The sequence below is a fragment of the Lepidochelys olivacea genome, assembly GCF_965140295.1.
Source record: "Lepidochelys olivacea isolate rLepOli2 genome assembly, chromosome: 12".
Classification (NCBI taxonomy): Eukaryota; Metazoa; Chordata; order Testudines; family Cheloniidae; genus Lepidochelys; species Lepidochelys olivacea.
The window spans coordinates 2,161,256-2,188,897 of record NC_140422.1 but is presented as its reverse complement, the minus strand read 5'-3'; the positions used below and the strand labels follow the sequence as shown (position 1 = coordinate 2,188,897).

At 47.3% G+C, this 27,642-nt stretch overlaps 1 protein-coding gene across 1 annotated transcript; it reads left to right on the top strand.

Annotated features, from left to right (window-relative positions):
- GOT2 (glutamic-oxaloacetic transaminase 2) lies at positions 1 to 27,550 on the top strand. The gene is made up of 10 exons (XM_084644161.1): positions 1 to 156; positions 9,192 to 9,348; positions 11,021 to 11,149; positions 11,866 to 11,925; positions 12,077 to 12,238; positions 12,959 to 13,063; positions 15,833 to 15,983; positions 16,342 to 16,507; positions 17,698 to 17,848; positions 24,289 to 27,550. The coding sequence occupies exons 1-10, from the start codon at positions 71 to 73 to the stop codon at positions 24,409 to 24,411; spliced, it is 1,290 nt and encodes a 429-aa protein (XP_084500287.1). The 5' UTR covers positions 1 to 70; the 3' UTR covers positions 24,412 to 27,550.
- The last annotated feature ends 92 nt before the right edge of the window (positions 27,551 to 27,642 follow it).

Below are 27,642 nucleotides of genomic sequence, written 5' to 3'. Positions count from 1 at the left end.
AGGCCTCTCCTCAGCGCGGAGTGGGGCGCCGGGCAGCCGCGGCCAGCCAGCGTCAGCTCCCGCCGCAGCCATGGCCCTGCTGCAGCCAGCCCGGCTCCTGCTCGCCGCCGCGGCCCCGCGCCGCCTCTGCCTGGCCCCCGGCGCGGCCAGAGCCAGGTAACGGGCAGCCCGGCCGGGGACTCGCCCGCGGGAGCGGGGCTGGCGGCGCCCAGGCCGCCTCGTAAGCGGCAGCTCGTGACTGTGGCTCCGCCGACGCGGGCAGGGCCGCGCGCCTGGCTTGGGAGCGCGAGCGAGGCGCTGGGGAGGGGGGGGGGGTCCTCTCGCTGCAGCCCGGCCGGTTCCCCTCCCCCATGATTTCTTCGCGTTACGAGGGAGCGTGTCCCTCGGCGCGGCCCGTACCGGACCGAGCTGGCGATGCGGGCGATGACGGAGTCGGGAAAGGCATCTCGGATTGGCTGAGGTGACGAGGGCGTGGTGCTCGTCCGCCGCAGTGATTGGCTCCCGCGAACTGCCGGTGCTCGCGCCTGTGCCCTTGAGGGCAGGTTTAGAGGGCGCAGGAGCCCCGTCCCCCCGCTGCCGGGCTCAGTGCGCGGGAGGCCCCGAGCTGCGGGGGGCCCTGGCCCGGCCCGGCCCCAGGCGCACGGTCCCCGTGTGCCGCGAGTGCAGGGCTGGGAGCCCGGACACGTGGCTCGGCCTGCGCCCCCCCCTCCTCCTGGCGCCCTAGGGTGGGTGCCGCCGCCGGCAGGATGGGGGCCCTGGGCGCTGGCTCCCGGGGCTGCAGCCTCCGCCTCTTGGTGTGGCCCTCCTGGCTCTGCCCCTGCGTTCCGGGCTTGGCTAGTCTCCTCTCTGGCCTGCAGTCCCCTTCGGTGGGGTCACCCTGGCAACACCCGCGCTCATGGCGGGGCGGTTCCTAAAGCGTGTCGTGGCCTGGCCCTGAGCCTGCCTGGTATTGCAGTCGCATCTGCCTGAAAAATATTAAAACAGCCACTCAAAGGGGAGGGGAGGTTATGAAACCTGCCATGCAGTAAGTGTTGGCAGCTGTACGGAGTACATGTACTGGGTACATGGGATTGTTTTTGTGTCTCATCTCAGTTACAGTGACACTTAGGTGTTACCTCTAACAAGAATAGAGGGAAGTTCAGACAGAAGTAGGGTGAGCATATTTCCTATACTGAATATGGAACACCTAGTAAAATTACTCGTATTCAAGCAAGGTCAATGGTAGTCAATCAGAACGATGCAGTACATACATTCAAATTAACATCAGTGGGGGGAGGGATAGCTCAGTGGTTTGAGCATTGGCCTGCTAAACCCAGGGTTGAGACTTCAATCCTTGAGGGGGCCATTTAGGGATCTGGGGCAAAAAATTGGGGATTGGTTCTGCTTTGAGCAGAGGGTTAGACTAGATGATCTTCTAAGGTCCCTTCCAACCCTGATATTCTGTGATTGATTCTAAGTTGACTGAGTCCCTGTTAAAAAGAAATACTGTGTAGTTGGATTCTTTTTATTTACCTTCTTTAAGGCTTTAGGGTTCACCTGGGGGAGACACACACCCCTACCCTCTCACACACATGGGGAGAAGTGAAACACACGCTCCCATACACCTCTCTCCCACAGAGGGGTGACCTCTCTCTGTGCGCCATGCCTGGCTGGGTCCTGGGGACGGACCCGCCTCTCCTGGTACCTGGTCTTCCCCAAGGCAACGTGTGTGTGTGCGTATGGGGGGGGGGGTCACATAGTGTCACATGCCCCCCTCCCCAGATTTCTGCCAAGATTCACACCAGAATGTGGTCAGCAGCAGCCTTTCATCACTGCGCAGGTGGGAAAGGATGGGAGCTGCTTCCAGCCGCAGGCAATGGAAAGAGGGATAACCTGGTCTGTGTCTTTACAGAGCTCATCACCAGTACTGATTGTGCAGGAAACAGAATTTTCCCCTTTTTAAGAAAAAAGTCAGAACACCTGCAGGAGGGCTTAAATACAGGACTGTCTCTTTAAAAATGAGATGTCTTGTCACCCTAGATGGAAGTGACTTTAAAAAAAAGTTGAATTGCATTAACTATACATGTAAATGGTAAGGAAACTGAGGCAGACAGGGTAAATGAATCACTCAAAAGACAGTGAGTCAGGCTAAGAAATTGGGAGGTCCCTGGTCTGTGATTTCACTAGACACCTCCCTCCTCTTAGGAAATGGACAGGTAGTAAGGATATGAGGTGTAACCAGAGCTTTTTCAAGAGTCTGAAATTCTTCAGATTGTCACTTAAAAACGTAAGCTGATCTAATGATGGCATTTTGTGCTGCCAACTGGAGGTCACTGAGCTGCGCACATGACCATCCTGGAGCACCAGAAGCTTGGACTCAAAGTAGTTAAGAGGCAGCACACTCAGACCTTGGGAGGGGAATGACTGCTCTCAAGGAATCTTCATTTTCTGGTCACTGCTTGGTGTTCTGTGGCTCTTGTCAGTGTGGCAAAGCAAGGCTTCCTCACTGGGCTCTTAGAGGACACAAAAGAAACATTAGTGTTGTACTGCATACTACTTTTTGTATGGTGTCATCTATATACCACACCATGACGGGGCTTCAGGGAGAGCGTCAAAAACAACGTTTTCTGGTACCCGGAAGAGAGAAACGGGCCTTTTATGCTGCTCTTGTGTGCAGGTGTTGCATGCAGTGGAGCAGGCCCCTAATTAACTAGACTATAAACTAAGCTGAAGGGACATGGGGAGAGTTGTTATACTGAGCTCTGCTTTTTAATAATCTTTTTTTTTTAATCTATGTGGCTAGCTATTAAAAAGTCTTTTCCTCTTGGAATGAGCTGGATATGCCAGATGCCATTTGAAAAATTAAGATCCGCAGATATCAGATATGCCCCTTTCTCCCTGTTAATTTATTAACTAGTTACAAGCTGCCATGACCAGAAGGCCATCGAGGTTTCGTAAACGTTGCTTATTTTATGCAACTCTCCTTATCAAAGCTATTAGTGATGTCAGGTAGGGATTAGCAGTATTTGGTTTTGCTCCTTTCATTACTTTAAAATGTCATTTGATTGTGTTACAGTTGCTATTAGCAAAGAATAGCATCTCTAAAACTGGTATATAGATTGAGAGCTACAAAACAAATGGCCCTGAAATATAAAATTGGCTTAACATGCAAAATAACTGCATCAGGCATTTAATTTATTTATTACATCTTGTCATATGACTGGACTTTAGCTAGTTATTAAAATATCCCTGACTGGGGAAGCGCTTGCTGCAGCTGATTGAAAGAATGAATTCTTCAGGTTCAGTGGCTGAAAGGCTTGTTATAGCCACTGTGGGCCATTGGCAGCTGAAAAGGTGTACGTTCTAATCTTCTAATCGCAGTTGGTTGCAGGAGAAGGGTGACCTTTGTTCCACCTACCCTGTTTGGGGTTCTTATTGACAGGGGTTATGCAATTGAGGGTAGTATAGATATTTGTGGTGCTTGATGTAGCTGTATATTCACAGGACTCTCTTCAGAGAGGAGGAATGGCCCTCTTAAAGAGAGACTTCTGTGAGTTTCTGTATAATTAATTACACAAATGTAAATGTACTTTCTGAACCCAGGCTTTGCTGACTCTGTCAGCAAACTCCACTCCTGAGGCTGCTGTGACTCGGAGAAGATGCTCATGTTAGAGACAATCTGGCGACTGAAGACAACTCTTTTTTTCACTTTACAGTTTGTATCCCTGGTGATATTCACAATTTCTTAAGAACTTGTAACATCTGACATCTGCTTTCATCTTAAAGGATCCCAAGGCACTTCAGGGTTAATAGAAATGCAGCCAGTGCTGGAATGGAGGTTGAGGTGTTGAGCCATTTAAAATTTCTACCTTAATGCATGACTAACATTGTCTTTTCTTAATTTTCTGAAACTCGGTATGGTGCAGTGCATAGATGACATATTAAAATATTAGATGTGAGTTACCACAAAAGTATAGGAGTTTGCTGATATCTTGAGCCTTGGACCCCTCTTGAGGATCATGAGTTCAAAAACTCTCTGTAAGTGGGTTTGTAAATGTGTGGCTATCCAGAGTTGGTTAGATAAGAGCACATGATGTGCACTGAAACTGACAAGGAAAATTACATATTTCACTTCTGTTTTCAGCCACTCCTAGAAAGCAAAGCAGACATTTCTCCTTGATAAAAGCAAAATCTGAACTCTGAAAGGTTTCAGAGTAGCAGCCATGCTAGTCTGTATTTGCAAAAAGAAAAGGAGGACTTGTGGCACCTTAGAGACTAACAAATTTATTTCATCGTATGAAGTGAGCTGAAGCTCACAAAAGCTTATGCTCAAATAAATTTGTTAGTCTCTAAGGTGCCACAAGTCCTCCTTTTCTTTGAACTCTGAAAGGAAACGTAGTTAGTTGGGTTTTTTGTTCTGTTTTGTTTTTGGGGATTCTTTTCTTTTTTTGCATTTAAATAACCTATTTATCTTTTAAATAGCTGAATCATATCCCTCCTTCCAAATTCAATAAACCATAGAAGAAACTTTCTTCAGCCTTCACCCAAAAACTCATTCCTTGGCTGAGAATGAACATGAAAATCATCAGCCCTAAAGGTAATCTGGAGCCAGTGAAAACAGTCTTGGAATGAAAGTATTTAAATCACAGGAGTGTTGAGGGTTAGCTACTTAGAGCCTGATCCTGCAGACTCTTAGCTACATGAGTAGTCCCATTTAGTTCACTGACCTGCTTAAGTGTTTCCAAGTTTGGGACCTTAATATGTAAAGCACTTTAAGCTGCTTGAATAAAAGACACGGTAAAAATACAAAGGACTTTCACCATCTCAAATGTAATTTCAAGGGTCCTGCAAAAGTAGCCTATGCTTTTTCAGCTCAATCTAAGTATCTAAAAAATTGGTAGGGGTGTGTGTGTGTCGCAGGAGGTTCACTAGTGTACAGATAATTTTTTTTATGGCTCTCTTGTAAAGTGGAAACACCACAAACCATGTTCAGGGCAGTTACCAGTTATTTGCAGAGACAGTCACTTCTGAAGGAACACAAAACAATATTCTGCATAACATAAAGTAGATTTAAAAGCTCTGGCTGCTCATACGCACCTTTAAAGCAGATGAACTGAGGATGAATATCCAAAACACATGATTGATTCTTCCTCCTCCGTCAGCTGACACCGCACTTAAAATATGAACAGCTTCTATAATCAACCGTCCATAAATTCCAAAACAAAAATATTGTCAATTTTAAAACTAAATAAGGACCCTAAGGCTTGTGCTGACATGCATCCTTACATCCTTTCAAGATACTCCTCCCAGTAGCAATAGAGAAGTGGACTTTAATAAAGGATTGCTATGGTGATGAGGGCTACATAAAAATAGACCTTCTAGACAACTATTTATATTATAGTAGTGGCCAGAGGGCCCAACTGAGATTGGGTTCCGTTGTGTTAGGTGCTACACACACACAGTAACAGTCCCTGTCTTAAAGACCTTACAATCTAAATAGACAAGACAAATGGTGGGATAGGAAATGGAGGCACAGAGGAGAAGTGACTGACCTGGTGTATCATAGGTCAGTGGCAGAGCAAGAAAAGAACCCAGATCTCCTGAGTCCCCGTGCAGCACCTTGTCCATGATCTCACTGCCTCTCAGTGGTAATCTCCTGTCACTTGTCACATTCTGCCAGAAACTTCCCAAACCACCTGATCCTAGGGTAGGGGGTGAAGATATATATTTATGATAAGCCCTCAGTATAAAGATTGTTGGTCTATTGTTCTCTGGCTCAGAGCTGCATGAGGTATTCTCCTTAATAGTCCTGCTGTTCATGATGGGGACTCTCATTAAAACTGTACCTGCTCATCAAATTGAGGGTGCAGGTTAAAAATTCCAGGCCTCATTCTCTGTGTCACCTCTACTGCCTGCAGACATTGAGTGCAGCTGTGTGTTAGCTGTGGCCCAACAGAAATAACAAGGGTTTTTTTGTTTTGTTTTTTTACAGTCTGTCTGGTGTGTCCTTGACATTAAGAGGGCTCTCCCTCTTCCTTGGAGTGACAGTAGGGCAGATAAAAGCAGGTTGCTAGAAAAAATAACCCTGGGGGCTCTCTGAGGCACTAGTTCTGCACTCTTTGGGGAGCAAAGCTCCCACTGAAAGAAAACAGAGCTCTTGCTTTGATGTAGAGGGCAGAGTTGGACCATCAAACCCTGAAATCATAATTCACTGGAGAAAAGGGATAGTGCTAGCAAACTGACTTATTCTCCCTGATCAGGTGCAAGATAAGTGAGAGCCTGTCAGTGCCTTTTATGTCGTTCAGGGCCATGAAGGGTGGTGTAACACATTTGAATTCAAGTGCTATAGAAAGCTGCAATTCTCCACAATGGAATGTGAATTTTTGCACACCACACCCAGTCAGAGCAGTTCTATGGGCTAAATGTAACAGTATTGAGTTGAGAGGTCTTTCTAAATTCACACGGTCTGTGCTTATTATGAGGGTCTGCACTCTTTATTCAAACACTTACATTACGGTAATGTCCAGCAGCTGTGATCAGGATTTTGACTCTGTTGTGCTAGGTGTGGCGGTTACAGGGCTAGTTGCACCCCTGTCCCTTCTCAGGGTCTCTGAGTGTACCCCCAGAGGGATCAGGCCTTCTCCAGTTTGCCCTCTCTCAAACCAGGACCTAGAAACGTGACTAATTCAGCGGGTCTAACTGGGGTGGTTGGACCCTGCCAGGGTTTCCCTTTGAGAGCCTGTGACAACATGTTTGCAGTGATACAGGAACAGTGTCTTCAAAATAAAGCATGTCAAGTGTCAGGGGGTAGCCGTGTTAGTCTATATCCACAAAAACAACAAGGAGTCTGGTGGCACCTTAAAAACTAACAGATTTATTTGGGCATAAACTTTCATGGGTAAAACACTACTACTTCAGATGCAAAATAAATTTGTAAAATAAAGCATGACACTTTCCCAAAAGGTACACAGTGCTTAGAGAAATTCATTTAAAATAACAGGCCTGCACACATACTCCCTTACCTAATCTTAATGTCTTTATTGATAGCTCAGGTGAGTTAGGCTTAGTACCCATCTCTGAGTTGGGGGAAACAGCCTATGCTGCTTACAGCCTGGTCCCTCTATCTTTGACACTGCCAGCCTTTTCAGTGACACATCCTGGCCAGTCTCTCTCAACTCCTCCCCTCCCCCCCCAAATTCTCCCCCATTATTTCTAGAGTTCTTTTAGGGATTAAGTCTCCTCTTAATCCCAGGCTTCCCGGAGATAGAGCCAGCTAGGTGAATTCTCCCACCAGCTGAGGGCTGTCTTAACTCTTCTAAAGCTGTGATTTATCTCTGTCACTTTATACAATAGTCATAAAACATACTGAGGATTTTCCCAGTTTGTTAGAAGTAGGAGTGGTCCCTACCATCACAGAACAGTACTAAAGATGCATCTAGGACAGCGTAAAAAATGCAACTGTGGTTTTTGTCTGTTTACAGCCTTTTTAGTGCCTTATATTAATTTTAGTGCTGAAAATCCTCAGCTTCCATTGACTCCAGTGGAGTTCTGGCTGCCCAGCACATCTGAAAATCATCAGACCCCTTAGTTGCTACCCATTAATGATTTACAGAGAGTCTGGATTGAGCTGGAGCTGTTTGCTTAGCTGAAGCAAGTCTGAATGTTTTTCCAGATCTCTTGTGATTTGAGCATGTAATGGAATGTAAATTGTTTTGTGTCCAGGATTACTCTAATTAGCAGGGCTCTTAACTGCGTCTGCCACCATAAAAGTTCTTAGTCTGGAGTGGGGGATGAGTACAGTCTTTAGTTGTGCATGCAGCTTAATGGAGAGACACAGCTTCTTGAATTTAGAGTCCAGATTAAAATTGTCACTTCTTGAGGTATCCAGGTCACACAATAATCCTGCTGGCTTGGAAATGCCCTGGTAAAGTGCATTGCTGCATTCATACAGAACCCTTTCAGTTACAACAAAGAGGCTGGCTTTTCCCTCAGATGATGCTTGACAGCAGTGCAGCAGCGCTTATGCCATATCTGTGTCAGGCAAGAGGTAAAATTTAGCTAACAACTAAGTCAAAAATCGCAGATCAAGCAGGAATGCTTTAGAGGCCCAAGGACAGTGGTTTCTGTCAATATGTAAAAATTTAGATATTCAAATGTCCACCCAGTAACTCAGCTTATTGGTAAGATAGGACAATGCTGGCCACCCCCAGGGCCCCCAGATATCTGTAAGTACTCATTCCTGCCCCACCCCAGCCCGCCTCTCCCCCCTCAAGGTAGTCATAGATAATTGATGTAATCCGGATGGTTTCTATAGGTATGTATGTTCCTATTATTATCTTTGTTAAGAGTTCTCTCTTTCTTTGTAACAATGTCCCTGTAAGTACAAATAAATGCAAATAAATTAATAAGAAAATGTATATAACTGGTCACTGTAACACCATACTTTCGAAGCTGTTTACCAGTCTTCCCGGTGCCATAAATAAATCCTCCTTCAGTATTTGCCTATGCGGTCTGATTCTTGGGGAAAAAATCTTCTTGCTTAACAGATTGGCACAGCAAGCAGGGTGTGATCGGGAATCCTCGGAGAGTTTCTCACAACCAGAGATAGAGGTGAGGACCCTTTTACTTTCCACCTCTAGCATGCACCTTGGTTTGGGACTCCCCGAGACACCTCTTCACACCCCTTCTTAATATGAACCAAGTATAGGATGCACAGACAAGAGGACTGAACGGGACTGTGTTTGTGGCCAAGGTTTTTGGGGTGCAGGGATCGCTGGAGGTGAAGGCTGCATCACCAGGTACTGAGCACCAGGGCGTGTGCTGCAGTAGACTGAGCACAAGGGTGTTCAGTCGGTCTCCCCTGAAGTGCCGCTGAAGTGGGCTTCAGGAAGCTGGAATACAGTGTCATATGAGTTGCCCCAGAATCCGTCAACAATACCCTCTACGGGAGGGGGACTCGTTGGCGTGCCCCAGGGAACATCAATGATGCCCTCTACAGGAGGGAGACTCGTTAATTTTATTTTAAACACCAAAAGGTTCAAAAGACAATGGCAAAAAATGAATGGAGTGAGGGTATAAGTATGATGATACCAGTGCCAAAGAGATCCTGTTACAGTTGGCCCATAGGCCAGGATATAACGAACAGCAATAGGCCACGGACCATTTCCTTCTGTTCATAACCCTAATCCTCCCACTTCTATTCCTTGTTGCAGCTCCTGGTGGTCTCATGTGGAGATGGGACCCCCTGATCCTATTTTGGGGGTGACTGAAGCCTTTAAACGAGACACCAATGCTAAGAAGATGAACCTGGGTGTTGGGGCGTACCGGGACGATAACGGGAAGCCATATGTCCTGAACAGCGTTCGCAAAGTAAGCCTAGCACCAGGTGGTATAGGGGGTAAAATCCAAGCATCACGTGATATGAAGTACTGTAGCCAGGAGTCTGTGGGGTGAAGAAGGTCTCAGAGATTGATCCATAGGAAAGACTTTGCTTCTAAACAAACATTTGGCAGATGGGGTTAGTGTGAGTTCCTTTTGCCAGCACTAGGGTGGTCTGGAAAATGACTGTTGGATCAAGTTGACTGACATCTGAAGGAAGAACTAAAATACTTCTCTAGGATCAAATCCTGCTCCCGTTGAAGTAAATAACAAATCTTGCCTATGACTTCCATGATGTCAGACTAGGCTCTGGGCTCCCCCTTGGGGATCATGCTGCCTGGATCTCTTAAACTTTTAAGATTTTTTTTTTTTTTTAAACAAGACTGATGCAAAGAGCCCTTCCCTAAACCATGCTGTGTCAGTGAGAAAGAGCTGATGCTAATCTAATAAGGGGCAGTCTCATAAATTCCACTGAATCTTACTGGCTTCTCTCTAATCCAATCTGAAATTTTGGACAGGGAAATTGGACACAGATCTGTATTGTCAAACTCATTGAAATCAGCCTCTCTGAGGGAAATTTTCTCCAGGCATCTGAGCCTTGGCAATGACCGTCCCTCTGTTCTGGGTCTACTGGTATGTTCCCCTCCCAAATGCTCATCTCCATTCATACCGTTTAATAGACTCTGGACACAATACAGGTGTCTTTGCATTAGGTGGGATGAATGTGCTAAGGAGAATGTGGTTGAAATCCATTGTTCTTGCTGCTACTATCTGACCTGTGTGGCATGTGGACAGGGGGAGGGATAGCTCAGTGGTTTGAGCATTGGCTTGCTAAACCCAGGGTTGTGAGTTCAATCCTTGAGGGGGCCATTTAGGGATCTGGGGAAAAAATTGGGGATTGGTCCTGCTTTGAGCAGTGTGGTTGGACTAGATGACCTCCTGGGGGTCCCTTCCAACCCTGATATTCTGTGATCATCTAGTCTGACCTCCTGCACATTTCAGGCCACAAAATCTCACCCACCAACTCCTGTAATAGGCCCCTAATCTCTGGCTGAGTTACTGAAGTCCTCAAATCATGGTTTAAAGGCTTCAAGTTACAGAGAGTCCACCATTTACACGCATTTAAACCTGCAAGTAACTCGTGCCACATTGCAGAGGAAGGTGAAAACCCCCAGGGTCTCTGCCAATCTGACCTGAAGGAAAATTCCTTCCTGACCCCAAATATGGCTATCAGTTAGACCATTAGGCAGACACCTGGGAAAGAATTCTCTGTAGTAACTCAGAGCTCTCCCCATCTAGTGTCCCGTCCCGCCATTGGAGATACTGACTGCAAGCAGTCACAGATTGGCTACATGCCATTGTAGGCAGTCTCATCATGCCATCCCCTCCATAAACTTATGAAGCTCAGTCTTGAAGACAGTTAGGTTTTTGGCCCCACTGCTCCTCTTGGAAGGTTGTTCCAGAACTTCACTCCTCTGATAGTTAGAAACCTTGACCTAATTTCAAGCCTAAACTTGATGGCCAGTTTATATTCTTGGGTGGTACCTTACCATTGTAATGAGTGCTAAGCGAAGGAAACTTATTAATATATATTACCTCTGGCAGAGCCTTAGGGAGCCTGTAACAAGTTCGCAGAAACTGAACATGTGTGTTCCTTTCTTAGGCGGAGGCCCAGATAGCTGCTAAGAAGATGGACAAGGAGTACTTACCCATTGCAGGGCTGGCGGAGTTCAATAAGGCATCAGCTGAGCTGGCACTGGGTGACACCAATGAGGTTATCAAGAATGGCCGGGTAAAGAGCTAGGTGGAAGACTGGACTAAAATACTGTACAAGTAGGGCTGTTCTAACAGGCCACCCTGTAAGCTTTGTACTTGTCAACAAAAGAATTCCATAACCACGAGCCGACATTTCTCTTGCAGAGTGTTTAAAGAGCAACGGATAATACTTCTAGCTCTTGCAGTGCATTGCCTCGGCACATCTCAGAGTGCTTTACAACGGAGGTCAATATCGTTGTCCCCATTTTAGAGGAGAGAACTGAGACAACAAAGCCTGCATGCCTTGCCCATGGTCATCCAGCCAGGAATAGAACCATGTGTTCTGGTCTAACCGTGGCATTGGCCTAACTCTGCTGCCATTGAAGGCAACTCTGAGCACTTCTGAAAAACTCACTTAAGAGGGGAAGTGACCTTGTCCAAGGGCACAAAGAAGACAGTGTTAGAACTGGAGGTGGAGCTCAGCAATTCCTGGCTTCCAGTCCCTGTGATGAGACAGTATTTCAACTAATGTAGAGCCATGTCTTGCTGTTTAGCTGACTTTTAATCTCAGTTTGTATTGTAAGTTACCATTTGAAATTGAGTAAAAGATCCGTGGAACATTGTTTTTAACTTCTCAGGCCTGCAGAATTAACTTGCTGTCTTGAACGGGATTTAGGTATTGATGAGTTAAGAATAGATATTTTTTGTGTAGTAGTTTGGCATCTTACGCATTTGCATCCCTTTTCCTTATAGTATGTCACCGTACAGACGATTTCTGGGACTGGGTCTCTAAGAGTTGGAGCCAGTTTCTTGGTGAGTCCCTGAGAAATGGTGATGGGAGGAGAGGGGACATCTGTGGCTGAAGCTCATGCATTGATTTAAACTTCTTACTGCTGGGAGACTGACTTTCCTATGTGCAGTAATGGAATACACCAGTTGAACTTGCTCTCTCTGTCTGCTGTAGCAACGATTCTTCAAGTACAGCCGTGACGTGTACCTGCCCAAACCATCCTGGGGCAACCACACCCCCATTTTTAGGGATGCTGGCATGCAGCTGCATGCCTATCGCTACTATGATCCCAAGACTTGCGGCTTTGACTTCACTGGAGCCTTGGATGACATTTCTGTGAGTTGACTGTTGAGATGGGAGCAAAGGGGGAAGGTAGTGTTGGTAGTCTCATGACCCTACTTACTTATCTTCTAGGCTGAGCCTGAATCTCGGGCCTCTGAGCAGCTCCCTCATCCTGTAGTTGCAATTTCTAGTAGTCATTTGAACCTCTAAAGCAGCAGTTCTCAACCTTTCCAGACTGCTGTACCCCTTTCAAAAGTCTGATTTGTCTTGTGTACCCCAAGTTTCACTTCAGTTAAAAACTACTTGCTTACACAATCCGACATAAAAATACAAAAGTGTCACAGTACACTATTACTGTGCAAAATTGCTGACTTTCTCATTTTTGCCGTTTAATTATAAAAATAAATCCATTGGAATATAAATACTGTGCTTACATTTCAGTGTATTGTATACAGAGCGGAAATGTCTGTATGAAATTTTATTTTGTATGGACTTAATTAGTGCTTTTTTTGTAGCCTGCTGTAACCCCAGATAAATATCTAGATGAGTTGATGTACCCCCTGATTAAGAACCATTTCTCTAAAGGCTCTACAAAACTCATCACACTCTTGAGCACAAGTTGATTTACTGCTACTCACCTCTTACTCCTCATTTCTGATATTGCTGTGCCTTCTAACTCATTGCTTGCCTGTGGCTTAGTTATCGGCAGCTGAAGAAGAAACATCGCTTTAAACATCTCTTGTCTCATGTCACTCTCTGTAACATCTTCTTTAGAAAATTCCCGAGCAGAGTGTCATTCTCTTCCACGCTTGCGCTCACAACCCCACTGGTGTGGATCCCCGACCAGAGCAATGGAAGGAGCTGGCTGCTGTGGTGAAGGTGAGTTATGGGGTGGCCTGGTGTGTATGTCATATCTGTGTTGATACTACTTTTGACATTGTGCCACGTTCCTAGACTTTCTTAGAGCAAAGTCTTGTTATGTAGTCTTTGGTCTCTATTGAGCAATGGCCCATTTGTCCCTTGTCAACTTGGATGGCAACCTTACCTGTCTAAAGTAGAGGGGAGCCCAAGTGTATTGGACGGTGCAGAAGCAGAATTCACATCACATACTCACAGGTCAAACACTCAGCATTCTATGGAAATACGCTGGAGGGTAGGGATACGGTCCAGAGTGACCTAGACAAATGAGAGGATTGGGCCAAAAGAAACCTGATGAGGTTCAACAGGGACAAGTGCAGAGTCCTGCACTTAGGAAGGAAGAACCTCATGCACTGCTACAGGCTGGGGACCAACCGGTTAAGCAGCAGTTCCGCAGAAAAGGAGTGCGGATTACAGTGGACAAAAAGCTGGATATGAGTCAGCAGTGTGCCCTCGTTGCCAAGAAGGCCAACGACATATTGGGCTGTATTAGTAGAAGCATTGCCAGTAGATTGAGAGAAGTGATTATTCTCCTCTATTTAGCACTGGAGAGGCCGCACATGGAGTACTGTGTCCAGTTTTGTTCACCCCACTACAGACGTGGACAAATTGGAGAGAGTCTAGCGGAGGGCAACGAAAATGATTAGGGGGCTGGGGCACATGACTTATGAGGAGAGGCTGAGGGAACTGGGATTGTTTAATCTGCAGAAGAGAATAGTGAGGGGGGATTTGATAGCAGCCTTCAACTACCTGAAAGGGGGTTCCAAAGAGGATGGAGCTAGGCTGTTCTCAGTGGTGGCAGATGACAGAACAAGGAGCAAGGGTCTCAAGTTGCAGTGGGGGAGGTCTAGGTTGGATATTGGGAAACACTATTACACTAGGAGGGTGGTGAAGCACTAGAGTGGGTTACCTAGGGAGTGGTGGAATCTCCATCCTTAGGAACAACGAGGAGTCTGGTGGCACCTTAAAGACTAACAGATTTATTTGGGCATAAGTTTTTGTGGGTAAAAAACCACTTCAGATGCATGGAGTGAAAATTACAGATGCAGGCATTATATACTGACACATGAAGAGAAGGGAGTTACTTCACAACTGGAGAACCAGTGTTGATTGGGCCAATTTGATCAGGGTGGATGTAGTCCACTCCCAATAATTAATAAGGAGGTGTCAATTCCAGGAGAGGCAAAGCTGCTTTTGTAATGAGCCAGGCACTCCTAGTCCCTATTCAAGCCCAAATTAATGGTGTTAAATTTGCAAATGAATTTTAGTTCTGCAGTTTCTCTTTGAAGTCTGTTTCTGAAGTTTTTTTTTTATTCAAGTATAGCTACTTTTAAATCTGTTATAGAATGTCCAGGAACAGACTTCACTAAACCAAGCAGAGATGAGTTTGAATACACACAGCAGAGTTGATGAATAGAGTGTTACTTTGATACCGTCATTCTTTATCGAGCAACTTAAAGGGCAATCTCTTTAGCTGAAGTAGGTTTTCCTATTCCTGAAAGGAATCTTGTCCAACACATTGGCTAGTAGAATGAAGGCTGAAACTTGGGATTCAAATTAGGAAGCTAAACTTTTGTGGCCGACAACAGGAGATCTGTAGATCTGAGACTTCAGAGACCAGCTGCCAAGGAAGAATGTCTCTCTCCCCCCTCCCCAAAAATACCTTTTATATTAAGGCCCATGGCAGGGGTGGCCAACCTAAGCCTGAGAAGGAGCCAGTATTTACCAATGTACATTGCCAAAAAGCCACAGTAATACATCAGCAGCCCCCCATCACCTCCCCCACCCCTGCTCCCAGTGCCTCCCACCCACCAGCAGCCCCACCAATCAGCGCCTCCCCCTCTCTCCCCACACCTTCCAATCAGCTGTTTCGTGGCATGCAGGAGGCGAGGGGGAGGGGGCAGGAAGGAGTGGGGTGGAGTGGGGGCAGGGCCTGTGGCAGAGCCAGGGGTTGAGCAGTGAGCACCCCCTGGCAGATTGGAAAGTTGGCACCTGTGGCTCCAGCCCCAGAGTCGGTGCCTATACAAGGAGCCGCATATTAACTTCCGAGGAGCTGCATGTGGCTCCGGTTGGCCAACCCTGGCCTATGGCATATATCTGTGGCTCAGTGGCACTGGAAACAGTTTCTAGTAAACCAGGGCCAAAGACTCCTACTTCAGTAAGGATTTGCTGAGGGTGACACTGCTACTAAATGATTGCTTGGTTCCTGAATTGAAGAAGGGAACCCAGTGATGTTGGCTTATTAAGTTGTGTTAAAGCATTAGGGCATTAATATGTTTGTCATGGAAGGGGTCAGAAGACTAAAACACTGAACCCAGCTAAATGTTCGTGCCATCTTGGCCATTGGACAGAGGAAGTGATGGGGGACAGGAGGATGCCAACCAACCTGACTAACTGTCACATACTCTGGGGTTAACATGATGAATCTTCCCTTCAGACACACAGTTCTCAAAGTATTTAGCTCAAAGATTAGTGTGTACACACCTTGAATGCAAATGCACTGGTATGTGCTCCATAATGTGTGACTATGCGTGCCACTTTGTGCTGCCTTTTAGTAGCCAGGAGCCCTGGTGGTTGTGGAAATGGCCCACAGCTGGTGCAGTAACATATGGGGGAGGCCCTGCATAAATATCTAGTAACGCTGCTGACTTAATTCCTACAGCTCATAGGTGACCCTGGACATTCAGCCATTAGAAGGGTGAGTGATTGAATCTTTGTTTTCCCTTGCAGAAAAGAAATCTCTTTGCATTCTTTGACATGGCGTACCAGGGCTTTGCCAGCGGGGACATAAACCGGGACTCCTGGGCTGTGCGTCATTTTATTGAGCAAGGCATTAATGTTGTTCTGTCCCAGTCCTATGCCAAGAACATGGGCCTTTATGGTAAGCAGTGGGAAAGGAAGATGGCTCAGAGGTTAATGATGAGATATGGAGCCTTTCACTTGCAGATTGCAGATGTGAAAGCCACCTGCACCATGAGTGACCAAAAATCCCTACCTTCTGGTGGATGCCTACCAGATCCATGACCTTTCGCCTCCTAGAGGCACTCCCCTTTGGCACAGAAGGGAGATCTGGTCAGAGCTGGGGTACTGGGGAAGCTCATGCTACTCTACCTGTGATGTCCCTTCTGCAAATGGGGACTGCTGTGGTGTCCCAGGGCAAGTCTAATCCAAATGCTGGAGGCCTACAACATTGTCTGTTGTGGTAGGATGGGTATCATCTAACTTGGACTGTGTTTCAGGGGAGCGTGTGGGTGCCTTCTCAGTGATCTGCAAGGATGTGGATGAGGCCAAGAGGGTGGAATCCCAGCTGAAGATCCTGATCCGCCCCATGTATTCAAACCCCCCCATCAGTGGAGCTCGTATTGCCTCCACCATCCTGACGAGTCCTGACCTGCGGAAGGAATGGTAAGGCAACTCTCCTTCAGAAGACTGTTTGCTTCTAGTCTGCTCATGATGAGACAGGTGCTGCATAGGAATTATTCAGGACAAAGTACTGAAAAAGTCAGGCTAAACCAGCTTCTCCATTGTAGATAGGGAGCACAAAGGAATGAAACCCCAGTGGCGGGTACTTTAGGGTGACCCATCCCGTCAGCCACAATGGGGCGTCATCAGCCAAAGAAGGGGGAAATTCAAGAGGCTTACCCTTGAGGGAAACTTCTAAACAGGGCACAGTCTCCCACCATGCCTGCTCAGTGACTGTTGTTAAAATGAAATGTAGTTCCGACTGAACACTGCCCCTCAAGACTCCCAGTCAAATACACTTGTCAAGGTGCTTCCCTGCATGGGTCTCCTCTGTTGCAGTAACAATGCCAGGGAGCTCTGGCACCAAGCTGATAGCGAGCAAAGAGACAGAAAAGCTACTTACACCTCTCTACCTAGAGCTGCAGGGGAGATGCCAGTGTATAGTCCAGCTCTTCCAGGAGGGGAGTTCCTTTAAATACAGCATACTCTCCTTCCTCTGACTATGCTGACTTCCCGCTGCTGCTGCTCCAAACATAGACCCTAGCAGTGCTGTTTGAACAGGTGGACTGATCAGTAAGGTCTGTAGAACTGGACGTTGTCCTGGATGGCATCAGAAATATTTCTGTTCATGATGAGCCCCTTGATATTTAAACTTCATGGCTCGAGTGTGCTTAACAATCAACCCTCTGCAATGGGAAACCCTGTGAGTATGGTGATCTCACTCTGGTCCCCTCTGATTGGAGTCCATATCACACTCACTGTGCATAATCTGGGTTAATAAAGAGCTCCCATCTTCTGATCACAGGAGAGAGAGGCAGCTCCTAAAGCAGTGTGGACTCAACTTCCCACACTGAACTAAAACACTAGGCTTGCTCTGCCTCTTTAACTGAAGCCACCAAAGTGATCTTTTGCCTGTAGCACTCTCAGTTGAATGTGTGTATGACCAGTTTCAAGCAGCAGTGCATAACTTCATTTCAGCATCTCAGGTTGGTGCCCAGTGTGAATTGTGAAGAGGGAAGCTTTAGAAGTGTTTCCTTGGGTAGTCAACTGCATGCTAGTCTCTGTTGTTGTCCTGCCTCACCTTTGTCTGAATCTGATGTCCATGCATCTCCTTCCTGTTGCTCCTCCTGCAGGCTGGAAGAGGTGAAGGGGATGGCTAACCGAATCATTGACATGCGCAACCAACTGGTGGCCAACCTCAAGAAAGAAGGCTCCTCCCACAACTGGCAACACATCACTGACCAGATCGGCATGTTCTGTTACACAGGGCTGAAACCTGAACAGGTAAGTGCGATTCTCAAGAATCTGCTTGAAAAACAATTCCCCTGGACTTGAGGGAACAGGAAGCACATGGATATCCACGGCAGGCTGGGCTTATGGAACACATGCTGTTCATGGGCAGGTGTGGGGAGCTGATGACGAAATAATCTCCCACTTCAGCATTGGCTTTTTCTTTCTAAATATGTCTCAGGTCAGTGTTAAATTAAACTGATAAGATGTACCTGACTTTCATGTAGTCTCCTTGGGGGAATCCCAGTGGGACCTAAGCAGGTTGCCCTAAGGCAGTTTCCAGGAGAAATTCCAGTCCTGTTGGATTGCTCTGTGTGTGTGAGACTCCTGCTGGCTGCATGCTGGTCTGCTCAGTGCATTGCCTTGAAGGAGCAGCTTGTCCTCTCATTGAAAAAGAAGTTGGTCCCTTCTGGGTTGCTAGTGGCTGCATTAGGGAAAACATAGAATTATCATAGAATATCAGGGTTGGAAGGGACCTCAGGAGGTCATTTAGTCCCACCCCCTGCTCAAAGCAGGACCAGTCCCCAACTAAATCAGCCCAGCCAGGGCTTTGTCAAGCCTCACCTTAAAAACCTCTAAGGAAAGAGATTCCCCCACCTCCCTAGATAACACATTCCAGTGTTTCACCACCCTCCTAGTGAAAAAGTTTTTTCTAATATCCAACCTAAACCTCCCCCACTGCTACTTGAGACCATTACTCCTTGTTCTGGCACCTGGTAGCACTGAAAACAGTCTTGATCCATCCTCTTTGGAACCCCCTTTCAGGTAGTTGAAAGCAGCTATCAAATCCCCCCTCATTCTTCTCTTCCGCAGACTAAACAATCCCAGTTCCCTCAGCCTCTCCTCATAAGTCATGTGTTCCAGTCCCCTAATCATTTTTGTTGCCCTCCACTGGACTCTTTCCAATTTTTCCACATCCTTCTTGTAGCATGGGGCCCAAAACTGGACACAGGACTCCAGATGAGGCCTCACCAAAGTCAAATAGAGGGGAACAATCACGTCCCTCGATCTACTGGCAATGCCCCTACTTATACAGCCCAAAATGCCATTGGCCTTCTTGGCACCAAGGGCACACTGTTGACTCATATCCAGCTTCTCGTCCACTGTAACCCCTAGGTCCTTTTCTGCAGAACTGCTGCCGAGCCATTCGGTCCCTAGTCTGTAGCGGTGCATGGGATTCTTCCGTCCTAAGTGCAGGACTCTGCACTTATCCTTGTTGAACCTCATCAGATTTCTTTTGGCCCAATTCTCTAATTTCTCTAGGTCCCTCTGTATCCTATCCCTACCCTCCAGCGTATCTACCTCTCCTCCCACTTTAGTGACCTCTGCAAACTTGCTGAGGGTGCAATCCACACCATCCTCCAGATCATTTATGAAGATATTGAACAAAACCAGCCCGAGGACTGACCCTTGGGGTACTCCACTCGATACTGGCTGCCAACTAGACATGGAGCCTTTGATCGCTACCCGTTGAGCCCAACGATCTAGCCAGCTTTCTATCCACCTTATAGTCCATTAATCCAGCCCATACTACTTTAACTTGCTCGCAAGAATACTGTGGGAGACCGTGTCAAAAGCTTTGCTAAAGTCAAGGAACAACATGTCCACTGCTTTCCCCTCATCCAGAGAGCCAGTTATCTCGTAATAGAAAGCAATTAGATTAATTAGGCATGACTTGCCCTGGGTGAATCCATGCTGACTGTTCCTGATCACTTTCATAGAATCATAGAATATCAGGGTTGGAAGGGACCCCAGAAGATCATCTAGTCCAACCCCCTGCCTGCTCGAAGCAGGACCAATTCCCAGTTAAATCATCCCAGCCAGGGCTTTGTCAAGCCTGACCTTAAAAACCTCTAAGGAAGGAGATTCTACCACCTCCCTAGGTAACGCATTCCAGTGTTTCACCACCCTCTTAGTGAAAAAGTTTTTCCTAATATCCAATCTAAACCTCCCCCACTGCAACTTGAGACCATTACTCCTCGTTCTGTCATCTGCTACCATTGAGAACAGTCTAGAGCCATCCTCTTTGGAACCCCCTTTCAGGTAGTTGAAAACAGCTATCAAATCCCCCCTCATTCTTCTCTTCTGCAGGCTAAACAATCCCAGCTCCCTCAGCCTCTCCTCATAACTCATGTGTTCCAGTCCCCTAATCAATTTTGTTGCCCTTCGCTGGACTCTCTCCAATTTATCCACATCCTTCTTGAAGTGTGGGGCCCAAAACTGGACACAGTACTCCAGAGGAGGCCTCACCAATGTCGAATAGAGGGGAACGATCACGTCCCTCGATCTGCTCGCTATGCCCCTACTTATACATCCCAAAATGCCATTGGCCTTTTTGGCAACAAGGGCACACTGCTGACTCATATCCAGCTTCTCGTCCACAGTCACCCCTAGGTCCTTTTCCGCAGAACTGCTGCCTAGCCATTCGGTCCCTAGTCTGTAGCTGTGCATTGGGTTCTTCCGTCACTTATCCTTATTGAACCTCATCAGATTTCTTTTGGCCCAATCCTCCAATTTGTCTAGGTCCTTCTGTATCCTATCCCTCCCCTCCAGCGTATCTACCACTCCTCCCAGTTTAGTATCATCCGCAAATTTGCTGAGAGTGCAATCCACACCATCCTCCAGATCATTTATGAAGATATTGAACAAAACCGGCCCCAGGACCGACCCTTGGGGCACTCCACTTGATACCGGCTGCCAACTAGACATGGAGCCATTGATCACTACCCGTTGAGCCCGACAATCTAGCCAGCTTTCTACCCACCTTATAGTGCATTCATCCAGCCCATACTTCCTTAACTTGCTGACAAGAATACTGTGGGAGACCGTGTCAAAAGCTTTGCTAAAGTCAAGAAACAATACATCCACTGCTTTCCCTTCATCCACAGAACCAGTAATCTCATCATAGAAGGCGATTAGATTAGTCAGGCATGACCTTCCCTTGGTGAATCCATGCTGGCTGTTCCTGATCACTTTCCTCTCATGCAAGTGCTTCAGGATTGATTCTTTGAGGACCTGCTCCATGATTTTTCCAGGGACTGAGGTGAGGCTGACTGGCCTGTAGTTCCCAGGATCCTCCTTCTTCCCTTTTTTAAAGATTGGCACTACATTAGCCTTTTTCCAGTCATCCGGGACTTCCCCGGTTCGCCACGAGTTTTCCAAGATAATGGCCAATGGCTCTACAATCACAGCCGCCAATTCCTTCAGCACTCTCGGATGCAACTCGTCCGGCCCCATGGACTTGTGCACGTCCAGCTTTTCTAAATAGTCCCTAACCACCTCTATCTCCACAGAGGGCTGGCCATCTCTTCCCCATTTTGTGATGCCCAGCGCAGCAGTCTGGGAGCTGACCTTGTTTGTGAAGACAGAGGCAAAAAAAGCATTGAGTACATTAGCTTTTTCCACATCCTCTGTCACTAGGTTGCCTCCCTCATTCAGTAAGGGGCCCACACATTCCTTGGCTTTCTTCTTGTTGCCAACATACCTGAAGAAACCCTTCTTGTTACTCTTGACATCTCTGGCTAGCTGCAGCTCCAGGTGCGATTTGGCCCTCCTGATATCATTCCTACATGCCCGAGCAATATTTTTATACTCTTCCCTGGTCATATGTCCAACCTTCCACTTCTTGTAAGCTTCTTTTTTATGTTTAAGATCCGCTAGGATTTCACCATTAAGCCAAGCTGGTCGCCTGCCATATTTACTATTCTTTCGACTCATTGGGATAGTTTGTCCCTGTAACCTCAACAGGGATTCCTTGAAATACAGCCAGCTCTCCTGGACTCCTTTCCCCTTCAAGTTAGTCCCCCAGGGGATCCTGGCCATCCGTTCCCTGAGGGAGTCGAAGTCTGCTTTCCTGAAGTCCAGGGTCCGTATCCTGCTGCTTACCTTTCTTCCCTGCGTCAGGATCCTGAACTCAACCAACTCATGGTCACTGCCTCCCAGATTCCCATCCACTTTTGCTTCCCCCACTAATTCTACCCGGTTTGTGAGCAGCAGGTCAAGAAGAGCTCTGCCCTTAGTTGGTTCCTCCAGCACTTGCACCAGGAAATTGTCCCCCACCCTCTCCAAAAACTTCTTGGATTGTCTATGCACCGCTGTATTGCTCTCCCAGCAGATATCAGGAAAATTAAAGTCACCGATGAGAATCAGGGCATGCGATCTAGTAGCTTCCGTGAGCTGCCGGAAGAAAGCCTCATCTACCTCATCCCCCTGGTCCGGTGGTCTATAGCAGACTCCCACCACTACATCACTCTTGTTGCACACACTTCTAAACTTAATCCAGAGACACTCAGGTTTTTCTGCAGTTTCGTACCGGAGCTCTGAGCAGTCATACTGCTCCCTTACATACAGTGCTACTCCCCCACCTTTTCTGCCCTGCCTGTCCTTCCTGAACAGTTTATAACCATCCATGACAGTACTCCAGTCATGTGAGTTATCCCACCAAGTCTCTGTTATTCCGATCACGTCATAGTTCCTTGACATCACCAGGACCTCCAGTTCTCCCTGCTTGTTTCCAAGGCTTTGTGCATTTGTATATAAGCACTTGAGATAACCTGTTGATCGCCCCTCATTCCCAGTATGAGGCAGGAGCCCTCCCCTCACAGACATTCCTGCCTGTGCTTCCTCCCGGTATCCCGCTTTCCCACTTACCTCAGGGCTTTGGTCTCCTTCCCCCGGTGAACCTAGTTTAAAGCCCTCCTCACTAGGTTAGCCAGCCTGCTGGCAAAGATGCTCTTCCCTCTCTTCGTAAGATGGAGCCCGTCTCTGCCCAGCACTCCTCCTTCATGGAACACCATCCCATGGTCAAAGAAACCAAAACCTTCTCTCCGACACCACCTGCGTAGCCATTCGTTGACTTCCACGATTCGACACTCCCTACCTAGGCCTTTTCCTTCCACGGGGAGGATGGACGAGAACACCACTTGCGCCTCCAACTCCTTTATCCTTCTTCCTAGAGCCACGTAGTCCGCAGTGATCCGCTCAAGGTCATTCTTGGGAGTATCATTGGTGCCCACGTGGAGAAGCAGGAAGGGGTAGCGATCCGAGGGCTTGATGAGTCTCGGCAGTCTCTCCGTCACATCGCGAATCTTAGCCCCTGGCAAGCAGCAGACTTCTCAGTTTTCCCGGTCAGGGCGGCAGATAGATGACTCAGTCCCCCGGAGGAGAGAGTCCCCGACCACCACCACCCGCCTTCTCCTCTTGGGAGTGGTGGTCGTGGAACTCCCAACCTCAGGACATAGCATCTCATGCCTTCCAACCAGCGGAGTCTCCTTCTGCTTTCTCGCCCCAGACATATCATCTGGTCCACTCTCCGCAACGATACCTGTGGAGAGAACATGAAAGCGGTTAGTTACCTGTGTCTGTGTTACTGGAACCCGGACATTCCGCTTACCTCTTCTGGAGGTCACATGTTGCCAAGCTTCTTCACTGGCCTCTTGGCTCCTCTGTGCAACCTGCTCTATATCTGTAGAGCTTTGTGCCCCTAGAAGCCTATCCTGAGTTTTGTCCAGAAAATCCTCAGTTTCTCCTATGCAACGCAGGGTCGTTATCTGTTGCTCCAGACCTTCAATCTTCTCTTCCAATATGGAGACCAGCTTGCACTTTGTACAGACAAAGTCGCTTCTGTCCTGTGGAAGAAAGACAAACATGGCACATCCAGTGCGGGTCACAACAGCTGAACCCCCCCCCTTCCATATCACCTTCCTACTATGAGCTTTCCTCAGAGCAGTTTGCAAGACATAAGCCTCACTGGGCTCACTCCAGGCGAACTCCCAGGCAAACTCCTGCTGTGAGCTGCTCTGCTGTCCCCGCTGCTCAGCTGGTTCGCGAAGCTCTGGCTATTTTTAAACAGCCAGGCTTCCCTCCTCTAAGTGCTTCAGAATTGATTCCTTGAGAACCTGCTCCATGATTTTTCCAGGGACTGAGGTGAGGCTGACTGGCCTATAGTTCCCCGGATCCTCCTCCTTCCCTTTTTTAAAGATGGGCACTACATTAGTTTTTTTTCAGTCGTCCGGGACCTCCCCCGATCGCCATGAGTTTTCAAAGATAATGGCCAGGATACTGGGCTGGATGCACCTTTGGTCTGACCCAATACGGCCATCCTTATGTGCCACAGTGCTAGTGAGTATGTTTCAGGGCTGGCCAAAGAACAGTTTGCAGGCCGAGTGCAGCTCAGAGCTCTGTGATGTGACCTGGGGAAGCCACCTACTCTCATATAAACTACAATTCCCCACATGCAGTGCTGAGTCTCTACCTATCTACTGCTAGAATCAGGATGGAGCACTGCATGCTGGGATTCAGTCTCCATGGGCTACACCTTCATTTTAGGCAAACTGATTGTGACTTGAGGCCCTGGCAAGCTGCCAAAGCAGCCCTTCAGTCAGGTGAAGTTTGGACACCCCAGAACTAAGAACTTTTTTGTTTTTTCCCCTTAGGTGGAGCAACTAACCAAGGAGTTCTCCATATACATGACAAAAGATGGCCGGATCTCCGTGGCAGGGGTCACATCTGGTAACGTGGGTTACCTAGCTCATGCAGTACACCAGGTCAGCAAGTAAATGTGGTGGAGCAGACGGCCTTCCCTTCAATGGTCTTTGGACTTTCTGATGCAAGAGGAAGGGGAAGTGCATTTGGGTCCTTGGGGCAAGCGGAATATTTACTTTCAACCACAGCACTTGACTCTGTCATTTAATGTATCTCATGTACAAGGCCTCAGCTAGCGGCATCAACACATCGTAGCCAAAGCCACCTGCCCTCTCTGACAGGGATGTCACTGGTTTCTGCTCCTCTCTTCAGAAGTATCTTCTCGTGTTATGCACCCTCTCCCCTACACAGGCACCCTTCAGGCTTTAAATGTCTTGGCAGAACTACTGCATGTAGAATGATAGAACTTGGACCAAGAGCACTGGGCGCCAAGTGGCGTCTCTGTGCCCATCCCTTACTTGGGAGGGGAGAAGGCTTCATAACCTAGTTCAGTTACTGTTTTTAAATGAGCTAGAACAGGATCAAGACCCTGTCTTCCCACTCTGAAAGGAGATCAAGTAAAGCATCACTGCATTCATGTAAACAGGGAAACCTGTCCTTACACATTGTGGTGGGGTAGAGCAAAAGCTTGAGCTGTGTGAGCCACTGCAGCCCAATTGTCCATTTGTACAGCATGTCTGCTTGTTTTGCTCCCGTCATTCGAGGAAGGTCACTGAAGCTGAAAACTCTGTATGTAATTGAAGGTTTTTGGAGTCTGCTCCTCATGGGCAGTGGGTGGAGCCCCTATTCAGGGAGCCTAGTCCCTAGCTCTGCCCCTTCCGCTGCCACCCACTTCTCCCCTGGTGGCTGGAGCCCTGAGCCCCCCCACCCAACCTGCTTGGAAGAGCCCCGGCCTGGCGTGTGTAGTGCAGTTTGTGCATAATAAGCACAAATTTCCACCATGAAACCCACAACCGGCGGCGTCCGCCAGCAGCAGCTGCACTAGGGGAGGTTAAGCCTCCCCAGCCTGTTCTACCCATCGCCCATGCTGCTCCTCCAGATTGGTAGTTGTAGGGGGAGTGAATATGGCATACAAGTCTTGCTTGAAAAACAGCTTTTGATCAAATGTCCTAGAAAACCAGCTTGAGATCCCAGATGATTAACCCTCAGCCTGTGTGGACTTGCATCACCAACGTATTTTTAAAATTGATTCCTCCTTTCCTGTCCGAGTGCTACCGATGAGGGGCCTGTACCACCTTTGCAGCAATAGGAGCATGAAAGGAGAAAGCACTTTCCAGAGAGCGCATGCATGAGGGATACTGATTACACAGTCACAATCTAAGCCTCTGAATGCCACTTCTGGGGGTTGGTTTTGTCTCTAACAATTGCAGAAAAATAACACAGAGGGTCTGAATTTGCTTCTGAACAAGTAAAACGGAAAAGCTTTAGGGAACTCGTGATATCAAAGCCTGAATAATTCCTGGCTTTTCTTTCTAGTCAGGAATCTCATCTCCCTTCAGAAAAAGGAGTGGTGCTGTTAGGGCATGTAAGATAGATCAGTGCCTCTCTGGGGTTGTCGTGTCTCACTTTAATCTTGTTTGGAAACATGGCTTGCTTCGTTCTCCCCCTCCCACGCCTCCCCAAGTGCCATTCGCACAGAAGTAGAGTGATTCCTCCTACGCTAAGATTCTGCTCTGAAAAATGGCCCCTTCTTTTGCCTGACCTGATCGTGGTGTGTAGTCTCCTATCCCTGCTACTAGAGAGACAACCAGTCTTAGCTGTTAGGAATCTGAAATTGCTGCTTTTCCTCCAGAGCTGAGAGAGAGAGAGAAGGCTGACTTCAATTCCTTGTGCATCAACAGCCCTAACTGGCCTGGGTTTGAGACTTAGTTATACCTGTGTAACCTCCTGAAAGCACGGGGGTTGTGCCCAGGTGTCGGGAGAGTATACTTAAACTGAACTCTCAGCACTCCTGGTCATATGCAGGAAGGAAAGATTCCATTCTGAAGGACAGCTCATTTTAAAAAAAACAAAAACAAAAAACCCTCTTTCCTTGTAAACTAAGAGTTGTCTCTTAGCAACTGATCAATAAACATGGAACCCCATGATGTCTCTTCTTTCACAGTCACTCTTCAGAGTGGAAGTGGACTTTGATATTTAATCCTGAATAGACTCTCCTGCACACCACTGAAGCCATATTGATCAATTCTGGCTTTCCACTGTTTGTCAGATGAAACCAACTCTTAAGGCTGAGCCCCTCCCCATTTTGTCTCTTCTTCCACAGTGTATGTCATCTTATAACCAATGAGCTGGGTTTCCATAGTTCTCCCCCCATACACCCCCCATTTTAGAGGTTGAGGCTGCATTCAAATCTCTTGGGCTATGCTTAAAGCCCATGGCTTCCCATTGATTTGAGAAAGAGTTACATGGCTAAAACTCCAGTTCACTTATTTAAAAAGTAATTGGAACAGTTTGAATGGAAATTGGTTTTAAGAGCTCAGCAGGCCTTAAAGCAAACACAACAATGAAGTGTTTCCGTCGTGTCTGGCTGCATGAAGTTCTCCGTTGCTGAAGGTAGAGGCCTGAATATGAGCATACATGAGGACACCTGCAAGGTACTGCTGCCCCCTCTGATCCCCATGTGTTTTCTTTTTTTCCTACTCACTCCCAGATTGGCTCCATCTCTCTTATAACTGTCCATGGGGATCTTTCCTGTTTTAGTCCCTAGAGGGCTTTTTGCTGATCGACAGGCAGCTGTCACTTCTGTAGTTCCTTCCTACCACTGTTCCATCCCGAACAGCTGAGAATACCCTGGTCTACCCTAAGCCACCACCTCTATACCCAGAAGTAAAGGAGGATTCTAGCCTGTCCCAGGTAAAGAGAAGTCAATTGCACTTTAATGGCAGTGGTGATATAGATGTCCTCCTGCATGGGAGTTACTGAAGCCACCTGCCCAAAGCCTTCACTTCTTTCTGATTCTCATGTGCATCTGGTTAGGGAATTACTTTTTTGTGCTGTGGTTCTAAGCTTGTGTGTGCTTCCAGCTCTGATCTTCACCTCTCTAGGCAAGCCGTCTGCCATGGGCTAGTCATTTAGGCCTTTATGCAGCCTGTTCTCTGTTACGATAAAACTGTTACAGCTGGAGTGTATCCATGTTTCTCTGAATAAGTCTGTAACACCTTCATTGACATTTTTTTCTGTTGCCAATTACAAACAGTCCATCTAGGCTCACAAGTCAGTCTGTTCTTGGGAAGATTGTTCTAAAGTTAACACTAAACAAAACTTCTTACAGCACTTTATCCAAATATTAAACCAGGTATTTTGGA